General features: G+C 36.2%; 1 protein-coding gene and 1 non-coding gene across 2 annotated transcripts; one reads left to right on the forward strand and one right to left on the reverse strand.

Annotated features, from left to right (window-relative positions):
* Positions 1–6762: 6762 nt before the first annotated feature.
* LOC125576934 lies at positions 6763–8331 on the reverse strand. The gene is made up of 3 exons (XM_048737479.1): positions 8229–8331; positions 8023–8165; positions 6763–7950 (listed from the first exon to the last, which is right to left on the reverse strand). Exons 1-3 carry the CDS (start codon positions 8329–8331, stop codon positions 6763–6765), a joined length of 1434 nt encoding a protein of 477 aa, XP_048593436.1.
* Positions 7760–7866, forward strand: LOC125577523. Its single transcript, XR_007315931.1, has one exon. It is a non-coding gene; the product is annotated as a small nucleolar RNA R71 (small nucleolar RNA).
* Positions 8332–12200: the final 3869 nt, after the last annotated feature.

Below are 12200 nucleotides of genomic sequence, written 5' to 3' on the forward strand. Positions count from 1 at the left end.
GTGATTGTCGTTCCGTCCCGTCCCGCAGTTAACAGTAACAAAAATCTCTACATATACTATATATCTATACATTTTTATAACTGTTAAAACCGCACCACAGTTGAACCGCTTGTCCCGCACCACTCAAATCGCAGTCACCATTTGAAGCTAGTTAGTAAGTTCTTCTTCACTTTTATATATATAGATTATCAGGTTTAAACCGTATCAACGATATGACTTCAGATGAAGTGACTACAAACTTAATACAGTATTGAACAATTTCTTTAATGATGAAATTTTAAAATATTGTGTTCCAAATAGGTTGTATATATCAGCTATTGTCCATATGCATGCGATAGAAATCTTGTCCCTCGATGCCGCCAGTAGTCGTGCCATCGGCGTTATGTACGTTCTGACATCACCAAACTCATTCAAAAGCCATAAAATATTTACGTTATGGCCTATGGTCCTACGGATACCATATAATATTATGTGCATACGTTGAGACTTACGCTAGAGATTACGTGTATTTAAGTTACTATTTACATTTATATGGGTTCGAGTTCCTAGGTTGTGTCATGGATAAACGTCCATAAATTGATACATAATTCACCGATACATGTTAAAATCATGCAAGGTATGACCGTAACTGCAATAGCAGATCCTGCCTTGTCGCATATGTTGTAAACACATGGTCCATCGTTCCTACTGTTTAGTTTATTAGTTACATAGGAATTTGTCTTGTTTCAAAAAAAAAAAGAAAAGAAAAAGGAATTTGTCTATATTCCTCATGAAGTGCCGAATAATTACAGTGATATGCTAAAAAAGTTCACGATACAAACCTACAAATACTTAAAGAAAACCTACAAATATTAGATCAATAAGTTCATATACATTTTGAAATCATTGATTATTTTCTTTAAGAAAAAATGACATATAACGAAAAATGGGAATAAAAATATGATAGAATAGAATTAACATTTACCCCCGAAAAATGAACAAAGAAAAGAGATTAGGGTTTAGAGAGTGGGGGTGGTTTCCCGTGGCCATGCAAATGTGTCAGCTTCGTGTCACAGTCTTTGATGGACACCGACACACGAAACTCATGTGAACTGTTCTTTCTCTTTATTTCTTTTCTCATTGTTTTCTTTTTCACTTTCTCTTCTGTTCTCGAGAAAATCAACCAAAATAGACAAAGTCTGAAAGGCATATAACATTGTTTTAACACAAAAACATTAATGTTTCGGTTTCCTCTAAAAAAAATGGGCAAAAGGACAAGGATATTCATTAAACAGAACTTTAGAAAAATACTAAAATAAAAATATGTTGAACTAGTTTTTCCAACCATTTATCGTACGAATTTGACTAGGAAAAATGATTCATCACCATCATCCGATTTTTTTCCCCCATGTAATTATATATACATTTTCACTCTTATGAAATAAAAAAACTTATGTCTTCGTTTAATACATTTCTTTGAAGATCACAATGACTTTTAAATTTAATCGTTTTGAAAAGTTGGCCGAGTATTTGATAAAAAAAAGAAAAAAAAAAGTTGGCCGAGTATTACTTGAACTGAAAGACCGTTTGATACGACATACCTGGCACGACTAACAATAATTTGACAAATCAAGTACCAACTATACATTTATACTATTTGATTGATTTGCTTTCTTCGTCAAATTGACTGATTTAACTCAATGGACCGTTTTGGTAACGTATATTAAAAGCTGAACCTAGTAAGACTTTGTTCAAGAGCGTGTTCTCTTTAGATGTAATGATATTAGTTGTCCTTTGATGGTGCTTAACTTTATTCGTGCAATAACCGGATGATCAGACAGAGGCATTGAATGATTCCTACTTTCCCGGTTCAGTTACTTTCGGTGTAAAGATAATTGAAAAAGGAGAAGTTGTTGGTAACGTATATTTTTTTTTCTCTGGACCAATTCTTGTTTCCAAGAGGGCTTAAAGTATCGAGGCCACGACCTGTCACATACAACACAATATTCCATACTTCTGCATAATTTACGTAATCTTTTTATTTTGGTTACTTATTTGACTTATCCTCCTAGTTCCTTTCATACTCCCTCATTTCCTAGTTCCGTAATCATTCCATCAATTCAATTTGTATTTATTTAATTATAAAATGTATTAATCAATTTAATTTTATAGGTCTACTTGGAATTGTAACAAAGTTTCAAACATTCATACATTAATTAACATGAATAACTGGTAGTGACTTATAAAGGAAAAAGGCAAAAAATAAAGTATTCTGTAAAAAGTCAAGAATGAAGTTGAAATGTATATAAAGGAAAACTAGATTTTGATCCGCGCTTGATGATAAGAGTTTCAAAGCTCCTAATCAAATGTTGTAGTATAAAGGATGTCAAACCAGTTCTAAGTGATTCTAAAGCAAAGGGAATGCAAGACCATGCTTAATCTAAGTGCTACCAGTTTTTGAGATGTTTTTAAACTAGATTACTACCTAAAATACAATAAAGGACAAAGCTTTCTTTCTTATAAGAAGGGAGAACTCATGGGCTATGGGAATCGATCTTGGGTGATCAAGATTCAACCTAAAGGTGTCAACTTTGAACCAATCTATATCTACCTTAGACCTAGACACAATCCTAAACAAACTCTATCCCTAGAAGAATGCTCATTTACCTAGATAACTCAAGCATCAAATCCCTTTGGTTGAATGTTATCTAGGTAATCATTAATCACAAGTCTACTAGCCATCTTAACACCTTTAACAACAAATCCCTTTGGTAAAGGATGTTAAAAGCTTAGGAGAGTTGGTTCAGGCATTTCATCAAACACCTTCCGGGTATGAAATGCCTAGAGCTCAACTTTAGAGAGGCCAACTCTAAAGTTGCATTAAAAGCCCTCTACTAGCAAGAAATAAGATTGATCTACACCTAAACACCTTAGATCTAGCTTAATCACCCTTAATCTCCCTAACCCATGAATCCAAAGATGACTACTCACTACTTTCCATGATGAGCCCAAGAATCAAAGATGATTTGGTGCTAATCATGATTAGTGATCAAGATAATCAAGCAATCACAAGAGAAAAATGATCAAGATAGGATCTTTCACCTAAAAGTTCTTTTGTGATTAGATAGAAAACAAGATAAGATCCTACAATTAGGTTTAGAGAGTATTTATGTGACTTCTAAAACCTAATGGGCTTAATTAATCACTTCAAAAGCCCAAATAAAACATAAGTTTTCGACATAAGATAAAACGCGGCGCGGGTGCACTAGGTCGCTCCCATAGGTCGCTCCGAAACACATGCTTCACCTCTCCAAAACGCGCGCGGGTTGATGACGTCGCTCCAGAGGTCGCTCTGCATCCGCCGCGGGTGAGTGACGTCGCTGCCATAGGTCGCTCCGCATAATGAAAGTCGTCGACAAGAAGTTGGGCTTGGAGCGGGTGTATCACCTCGGTGCAAGACGTCGCGCCAGCCTTCGATTCTTCTGGAGCGGGTGTATCACCTCGGTGCAAGACGTCGCGCCAGCCTTCGATTCTTCTGGAGCGGGTGTCGCACGTCGCTCCCGTACCCCGCTCTGGTGCTTTGCTCGCCTAAACAGCATTTTCCACTCCCTTTTTGATCCCAAATGCTTCCAAGTACCTCTAATATCTCCAATGGAAACTCCAAAACCTGATAGAGACTTATGCAGTGCAAAAAGAGACTAAAATGCATGATTCCTAATCTAGATGATCAAAACATGCAAGAAATAGAGGGTTAAAACAATGTAATTATGCAAGATATCAACTCCCCCAAACTTGTATCTTACTTGTCCTCAAGTGACTTGTAAGAACTCATAGGGAGAGAGGTTTGAAAGTGGGAACTCATAGCCAAAAGTAACACTTCCTAGCACTCAACTTAACATCCTAAAGAAACATAACAAATAGCATGAGCATTCTCCTTATTATACTCTACCTTCTCTAGGCCTATCCATACTCTTTTTTCCTCTACTCAAGTTGCAATACTCTTTACCAACAAGTCCTTTCAATCAGCTCTCACATTGATTCACACACACACACAAGGTGAAGTCTCACAAATGGGCACATGATCTCAATCATTTGGCTAGGCATGCAATGGTCTAATATGAATGAAGAGATGGGTTCAAATGTTTTTATTTAAGGGTGGTTATCACTCAAAACAAGGAGCTTGATCATTATGCAAAATTTATCTAAGATTAGAAGCAACTCATGCATACATAGATTCCTTCTCATCATTCTACCCCATTTTGTTGTAAATGATCACAAGTTCTACCCTCTTTATCATCATCTCAAAATCAATCTAAACCCCCTCACATCACTCACCCAATGTACAACTCTCTTTTCTTTTCATTTGACACACTCACTAGGGATTTTAATCCACTTTCCACAAGCTCTAACCTTTTTTCATTTCTTTCCCCACTTTTTTTTTCTTTTTTTTTTTTTTTATATATATATATTTTTTTTTTTTTTTTTTAGGGGGAAGGTTCTTTGTTACATAATCAAGAGCTTTTTTTTTTTTTTTTATCCCTAGGAGCTTTATTTTCATATCTCTCATCTTTCTCACTCTCCAAACCCAAGATATTGAAATTTAAAACACACAAACCCCTCTCACATCCCCAAATGCTAACTCATTGTGCTAGCAAGAGATGAGAATAAACCTATGTCGCCTCCAATACTCTCAAGATTTTGCACATGACAAGCTATCAAAAGAGGCCTCACTCATGCAATTAAATGTTTGGTCTCAAGGAATGGTTAGGGTTTTAGGATAAGGAGTGCCATTTGGGTTAACAAAGATAGGTATGAAGGAATAAGATAACCCAAATGTGTGTGAGATCCATGATCAAGTATGCGAATGCCCATATGCAAGAGAAATTAAGTTCATTCAAGCCAAGTTTAGATTGGAGCTGATCTTAAGAACAATGCTAACATCAAGCAAGCAAACAAGTTTCAAGAAGAGTTTTCAAGGCTCGAAGCGTGCAAGGTTTTCAAGAGATGCTTAAGCTACTTGATATGTTTAACTAGGGTGTCATTTTGAGTTCTAGACAAGGGTTCTTTGCAAGGCATTTTAAATCATCGTTCCCAATGCAAGTGAATGCAACCTATATGCTCTAGACTCAATCTTAAAAGTGCAAGTGATGCAACTACATGTTTCTTTTTTTTGTGTTTTTTGATTTTTTAATTTTTTTTTTTTTATGCATATATATATGTACAATGCAATGCATGAGACTCAAATCATCAAAGAAAACATATTAAATACTTGATGCCTCCCCCAAACTTAGTTCACACAGTCTCTGTGTTAGGAAGTTGGAGGAGATACCGAAAACAATTGCGAAGAAAAACTGGTATATACAATGGAAAGTTAGTGGAGTACCTGTCTAAGCGTTCGGGAAGAAACCCGAGTCCCCATATCCGGAGTCATCAGGGAAGGTAGTGTAGTATTCTTGGGGCTCGCTGGCAACTTCCTCGTTGTCGGTTTCAGCATCGGTTGAGGCAAGGGAAGGAGACTTATTCTCGGAGTTGGATTTATGAGCTTGGGGGTTTCGTGCCAGGCGCAAGAGCTGTCGGGCAGTAAGGAGAGGTCCAAGGTCCAAGGAAGGGTTGGTGACAGGGTCATAGGGCTGAGGTTGAGGAATTGAGGTATCTCTAGTAACAAAGTCTTCAGAACTACATCCTCCTACTCCTCCTCTAACCAAAAGATCAGCCACCTTCTTCATGAATTGAGCTGAAGCTTCAGCTTGCTTCTTTACTGTCTTTTTAAGTTCCTTGTACTTGGTCTTTAGTTTGAAGATTGTCCTGTCCTGAGCCTTGTTCCATCTTTGAAGCTTGTCAATATGCTCATGAGCTTCACGGAGAGGGCCATGGGGTAAAGCTGTTGAGCTCTGAGTAAAGTGGTAGCGAGGTGGACCATAAAGGGGGGTAGCAGATCCTTCTTGTGTAGCATCACTTGTTCCAGTCATTACATGACCTCTCCCTCCACCTCTCCTTCTCTTAGGAGCAGTCACAGGATCTATAGGGCCATGGGGTCCAAAGAGCTCTGATTCATCTATGTCGAAGTGGATGATCCCCGGCCTTTCTATGTTTGTGAGCTTTCTATTTGGGAGCAGCAACTTAGCCATCTTTCCCTTGCGGAAGTAGGTGTAGACAACTTTCTCTTGATACCTTCCACCAATGTAAGTAGCAATCCTCAAATAAGGGGCATCAATGAATGCTGGTCCTTTGGGATCATTCCCCAAGTTCACACCATTTGCTATCAGCAGTGGAGTTATCATACCACCAATTCCAAGCTGAGGCGATGAATCTGCTGTAGTCCAAACCCAATCCTTGTAGTACATCATCAATGTGGATGATGATGTGGTTATTATGGATGAGAAAACCAATGAGGAGATCTTGGAGAAAATAGTTGAAGCAAAAGGAAAGGGTAAAATTGGAGAAGAAAAGAAGGGGGAGAACAAGAATGAAGCTGCAACTTCATCAAAAGGAGCTCTATTCAATCCTCCTCCCTATGAACCAAAACTTCCTTTTCCCGGTAGATTCAAGAGACAGCTTTTGGAGCAATACAAAGCTTTATTTGAGAAGCAAATGAGTGAAGTTCAGATTACTATGCCCATAATTGATGCCTTCATGCTAGTGCCTCAATACAGCAAGTTCCTCAAAGATGCTGTAACTAAGAAGAAGAAGGAGATGGAAGGCATGGTGGTTCTTACTCATGAGTGTAGCGCTATTATTCAAAGGCTAACCATCCCTAGAAGAATGCTCGATTACCTAGATAACTCAAGCATCATCTCCAATTTTACCCTTTCCTTTTGCTTCAACTATTTTCTCCAAGATCTCCTCATTGGTTTTCTCATCCATAATAACCACATCATCATCCACATTGATGACTACCTCCCCATCTTGCTTCTCATTATCCCTAATGAGAGTTCTTGGTGGTAGCTGTTTTCCACTCCTAAGGGTGATGGCTTTCATTGTTTCCTTGGGATTTTGCTCTGGCTTTCCAGGTAATGCCCCTTGTTGGCGACTTGGCTGAGAGTTCATGGAAGCAAACTGATTCTCCAAATGTCGGATCTTGTTGTTGAGCTCATTGTAGCTTCCATCGATCTTGGAGTGAATTTTCGTGAACTCATAACCCATTGTCTTCTCATTCTTGGCCTGAAAATCCAAAAGTTTCTTGAACATTGCATCCACACTTGTATCTGAAGTTGGAGCTTGTGAAGAACTTCCTTGAGCTTGAGTAGACTGATTGTTGGTATTATTGAAATCAGGAGGGGTGTTTTGCCTAGGCTGATAGTTCCCTTGGTGAGTGTTTTGCCTCTGCTGGTATCCTCCTTGCTGGTTGTTTGAGTAGGACTTTTGTTGGTAGTTGTTGTACTGAAAGTTAGGCTCCTTCCTGTACCAAGAACCATTGTTATTGATGAAGCACAGCTCTTCTTGTCCTTCCAAACCATCAACCTCATTAATCTTAGGAGGAACCTCTTGAATAGGACCACCCACAAAGTTGACCTGCTCTTGTTTAGCTTGGTTAGAAAGAAGCAAGTCCATCTTCTCCTGCAAGGACTTGATCTCTTTCTTTGTCTGGTGATCATCATTTCTGTTGACCCTATCATGCTCCTCGCTATAGACGGAGTCGCTCTTAGCCATGTTCTCCACCAGTTCCTCTGCTTCTTCTTCAGTCCTCCCCAAGAAGAAACCATTGCTTGCAGTATCAAGCCTGTTTCTGCACTGTGGTAAAGCTCCTCTATAGAAAGTGCTTAGCAAACTCTCCTTGCTGAAACCATGATGGGGACATTGAGACCAATAGCCCTTGAACCTCTCCCATGCTTCACTGAAGCTCTCTAGACCTTTTTGTTGAAACCCGGAGATTTCGTTTCTGATCTTAGCTGTCCTTGAAGTAGAGAAGAACTTTTCTAGGAAAGCTCTCTTGCAATCTTCCCAAGTAGTGACTGTGTCACTTGGAAGAGTCTTCTCCCATTAGTGTGCTTTGTCTCCCAAAGAGAAAGGAAATAGCTTCAGCTTGAAAGCATCTTCTGAAACACCATTAGTCTTGGACAAGCCACAGTACTGATCAAACTTGTACAAGTGATCAAAAGGGTCCTCAGCAGCTAGACCATGATACTTGTTGTTCTCTATAGTGTTGAGCAGTCCTGACTTGATCTCGAAGTTGTTGTTCTCCACAGCTGGTGCTCTGATTCCCAACCTATGACCATGAATGTGAGGTTGATCATAGGCTCCAATGGCACGGGCTTGGCGCTGTGGATGTTGTGGCTGGCGCTGTGGTCTAAAAGGATCAACTCTTGGACCATTGCCTCCTTGGACTTCACCATCTTGAGGCAGATTCTCCATATCAAGCTCCAACCTTTGCAAGTGAGCCTGTTGCTCTACTTCTCTTCTTTGTCTTGCTATCTCCCTCTCAAGTGCTCTAATGTCTTCAACTCTTGGAACTAGGTTTGTTGGACCTCTGCTCCTTGTGTTCATACACCTGAAATGCAAAGGGAGAAGGACAAAGAGAAGCAATAACACAATTAAATAAAAATTGACTTAGTCTCAAGCAAATGACTAAATCCCAATGTCACAATCAACTTAGAATTTGGCAACGGCGCCAATTTGATGATAAGAGTTTCAAGGCTCCTAATCAAATGTTGTAGTATAAAGGATGTCAAACCAGTTCTAAGTGATTCTAAAGCAAAGGGAATGCAAGACCATGCTTAATCTAAGTGCTACCAGTTTTTGAGATGTTTTTAAACTAGATTACTACCTAAAATGCAATAAAGGACAAAGCTTTCTTTCTTATAAGAAGGGAGAACTCATGGGCTATGGGAATCGATCTTGGGTGATCAAGATTCAACCTAAAGGTGTCAACTTTGAACCAATCTATATCTACCTTAGACCTAGACACAATCCTAAACAAACTCTATCCCTAGAAGAATGCTCATTTACCTAGATAACTCAAGCATCAAATCCCTTTGGTTGAATGTTATCTAAGTAATCATTAATCACAAGTCTACTAGCCATCTTAACACCTTTAACAACAAATCCCTTTGGTAAAGGATGTTAAAAGCTTAGGAGAGTTGGTTCAGGCATTTCATCAAACACCTTCCGGGTATGAAATGCCTAGAGCTCAACTTTAGAGAGGCCAACTCTAAAGTTGCATTAAAAGCCCTCTACTAGCAAGGAATAAGATTGATCTACACCTAAACACCTTAGATCTAGCTTAATCACTCTTAATCTCCCTAACCCATGAATCCAAAGATGACTACTCACTACTTTCCATGATGAGCCCAAGAATCAAAGATGATTTGGTGCTAATCATGATTAGTGATCAAGATAATCAAGCAATCACAAGAGAAAAATGATCAAGATAGGATCTTTCACCTAAAAGTTCTTTTGTGATTAGATAGAAAACAAGATAAGATCCTACAATTAGGTTTAGAGAGTATTTATGTGACTTCTAAAACCTAATGGGCTTAATTAATCACTTCAAAAGCCCAAATAAAACATAAGTTTTCGACATAAGATAAAACGCGGCGCGGGTGCACTAGGTCGCTCCCATAGGTCGCTCCGAAACACATGCTTCACCTCTCCAAAACGCGCGCGGGTTGATGACGTCGCTCCAGAGGCCGCTCTGCATCCGCCGCGGGTGAGTGACGTCGCTGCCATAGGTCGCTCCGCATAATGAAAGTCGTCGACAAGAAGTTGGGCTTGGAGCGGGTGTATCACCTCGGTGCAAGACGTCGCGCCAGCCTTCGATTCTTCTGGAGCGGGTGTATCACCTCGGTGCAAGACGTCGCGCCAGCCTTCGATTCTTCTGGAGCGGGTGTCGCACGTCGCTCCCGTACCCCGCTCTGGTGCTTTGCTCGCCTAAACAGCATTTTCCACTCCCTTTTTGATCCCAAATGCTTCCAAGTACCTCTAATATCTCCAATGGAAACTCCAAAACCTGATAGAGACTTATGCAGTGCAAAAAGAGACTAAAATGCATGATTCCTAATCTAGATGATCAAAACATGCAAGAAATAGAGGGTTAAAACAATGTAATTATGCAAGATATCAGCGCTTTCAATTGACAAATATTTAAAGCGTGGGTTTATTTTTGTTTTTTTTTCAATTGACAAATATTTAGTAAATGTCACATTTTCATATATTTGTATTTTATTTTATAAAAAACTTAAAAATTTTATCTTTATTTATCGTATTTCATTTTAAATGATTATTTATGTTTAAAAAATTAAACTTTATTTTTTAATGAATTAAGTTGGTATAACTCTGATAAATTAATTTTATTATGGAGTTAATATTTTAATTAAAAAATTATATACTTTTAATAAAGATTTATACTTTTCAATAAAAAAATTTAATTATTTTTATGAATGCTTAAATTATATTAAGAAAAGAAAAAAATTATAATTAAGAATAGTTGAAAAAAATTATTTTAACTTGGACTCAATGGCCCAAAAAAAAAAGTGAAAATTGAATCTGATTTTTTAATAGGCCCAAATGGCCCAAGAGAGATTTGATTTAGGCTGGATCCAAAAATAATGATCCAATATAGATTTGTTATTAATATTACTTAATTGTCCTTAATGAAACATGCAATGTTAGTGAAGGAAACATGCCCCTAAGATAATTATGACAATAGGACCCTCCTTTAATAGTATAGATATTTATTTTTCCTCTTTGTTTTCTGGAGCAACGTAAAACAAGGGATTCTTTTTCTTTTGAATTTTTGACATGCATTCCACTAAATACTGTTTAAGTTTAATTTTAACACATTAAAATTATTAATACATCGTTGTATTTATCATCATTATATATATATTTATCTATCCAAAAGTTAAATCTCATACAATTAATTTGTATCTATAAATAAAGAGTTATCCTGTTTTTTTTTATATTGTATTGCTACATCTTTAGGTTTCTTAGTGTAGATATTTTATTTTACAAATGATGATATACTGTAAACCACATATCCATTTGGATAATTAAATTTATTCTATACATAATGAACCAATATGCAACTCAATTTGGTCAATCACATTTTCCACTTATTTTTGGATAAATATGAAATATAAATACTCTGTCGTAAAATAAGATTGTAGTGGGCCTTAAAGAAAGAATGTAATGGGCCATGGTTTTCCATCTGTAAGTTCTAAGGACCCATTATTACCATGACGATATATTTTTGGCTTGTTTTGCTATCTTTATCTAATAATAACAAGCATACTGTGACAAAAAAAAAAAAAAAAACTATAACAAGCATTATGTAGTCTCAGAATCCGGATGATGACATATATTTCAACACACGTTATCAGGTTGTGAAACATGGTGACATACATTTTCACTCTTATGAAATAAAAATCCTTATGTCATATCACATATCTCGTTCACATTGGAACAGTAACAACTAACCAACCTTTATTTTAAACTAGGATCGGTCTGACTTACAGACGGGATAAAAATTAACAAATAATTTAAGTAGCTAGAATAAATATTTTTATATATAATGTTATTATTTTAAAATATACATATTAGTTAGATTTTATACATGTTATTTTATTTGAACACTAAATAAACCATGTTATCTAAAAAATTAGTTATTTTTTTTAAAAAATAAATATTACTTGTTATTTTTTTCAGATAATTTTTTTTGTTAAGTAATCTATGTTTAATTATATATTAAGAATTGTATGTGACATTACATCATCATTCCTGTTAGTAGAAAAGAAACAAACTTGTAAATAAATTCACCTACTTTTTGTTTAATTTTATATACTTTTGTGGATTATCAAATGTTCTTACTTTTTTTTTTGGAACACTATCAAATGTTTTTACTAAGTTTAGTTTTTGCAGTAGATTATTATCAAAATTTTGTTTGAGTTAAAATGTATAATTAATTATAAAATTATTTATGTAATATTAGATATTTAATTAATATATTTGACCCAGATAATAGAAAATATACATGCTTGGTATAACTTTTTATATTTATTATATTTGAAAATCAAGTAAACCATTTTTTTATATAAATGATTATGATTTTGAAAATAAATGTTACTGATTAGTTGACAAAAATGTTACTGATTAATTTTCATAATATAAATTTTAAATTTTAATTTCTTAAAATTTATTGTTTTGATTATAAATTTACTAAATTTTACGATAGATTATTGTTGAAACTTTATCTGATTTAAAATGTATAATTACTTATAGTATTA

The sequence above is a fragment of the Brassica napus genome, chromosome A8, assembly GCF_020379485.1.
Source record: "Brassica napus cultivar Da-Ae chromosome A8, Da-Ae, whole genome shotgun sequence".
Taxonomy (NCBI): Eukaryota; Viridiplantae; Streptophyta; class Magnoliopsida; order Brassicales; family Brassicaceae; genus Brassica; species Brassica napus.

What these genes read in the sequence shown, in the direction of transcription:
- LOC125576934 (XM_048737479.1), bottom strand. Translation starts at nt 8,331, where the DNA reads ATGGAGAATCTGCCTCAAGATGGTGAAGTCCAAGGAGGCAATGGTCCA. An exon ending in ACATCCACAGCGCCAAGCCC is followed by an intron (nt 8,166 to 8,228) that starts GTGCCATTGGAG and finishes TCAGAGCACCAG; the next exon opens with CTGTGGAGAACAACAACTTC. An exon ending in GCTTGTCCAAGACTAATGGT is followed by an intron (nt 7,951 to 8,022) that starts GTTTCAGAAGAT and finishes TAATGGGAGAAG; the next exon opens with ACTCTTCCAAGTGACACAGT.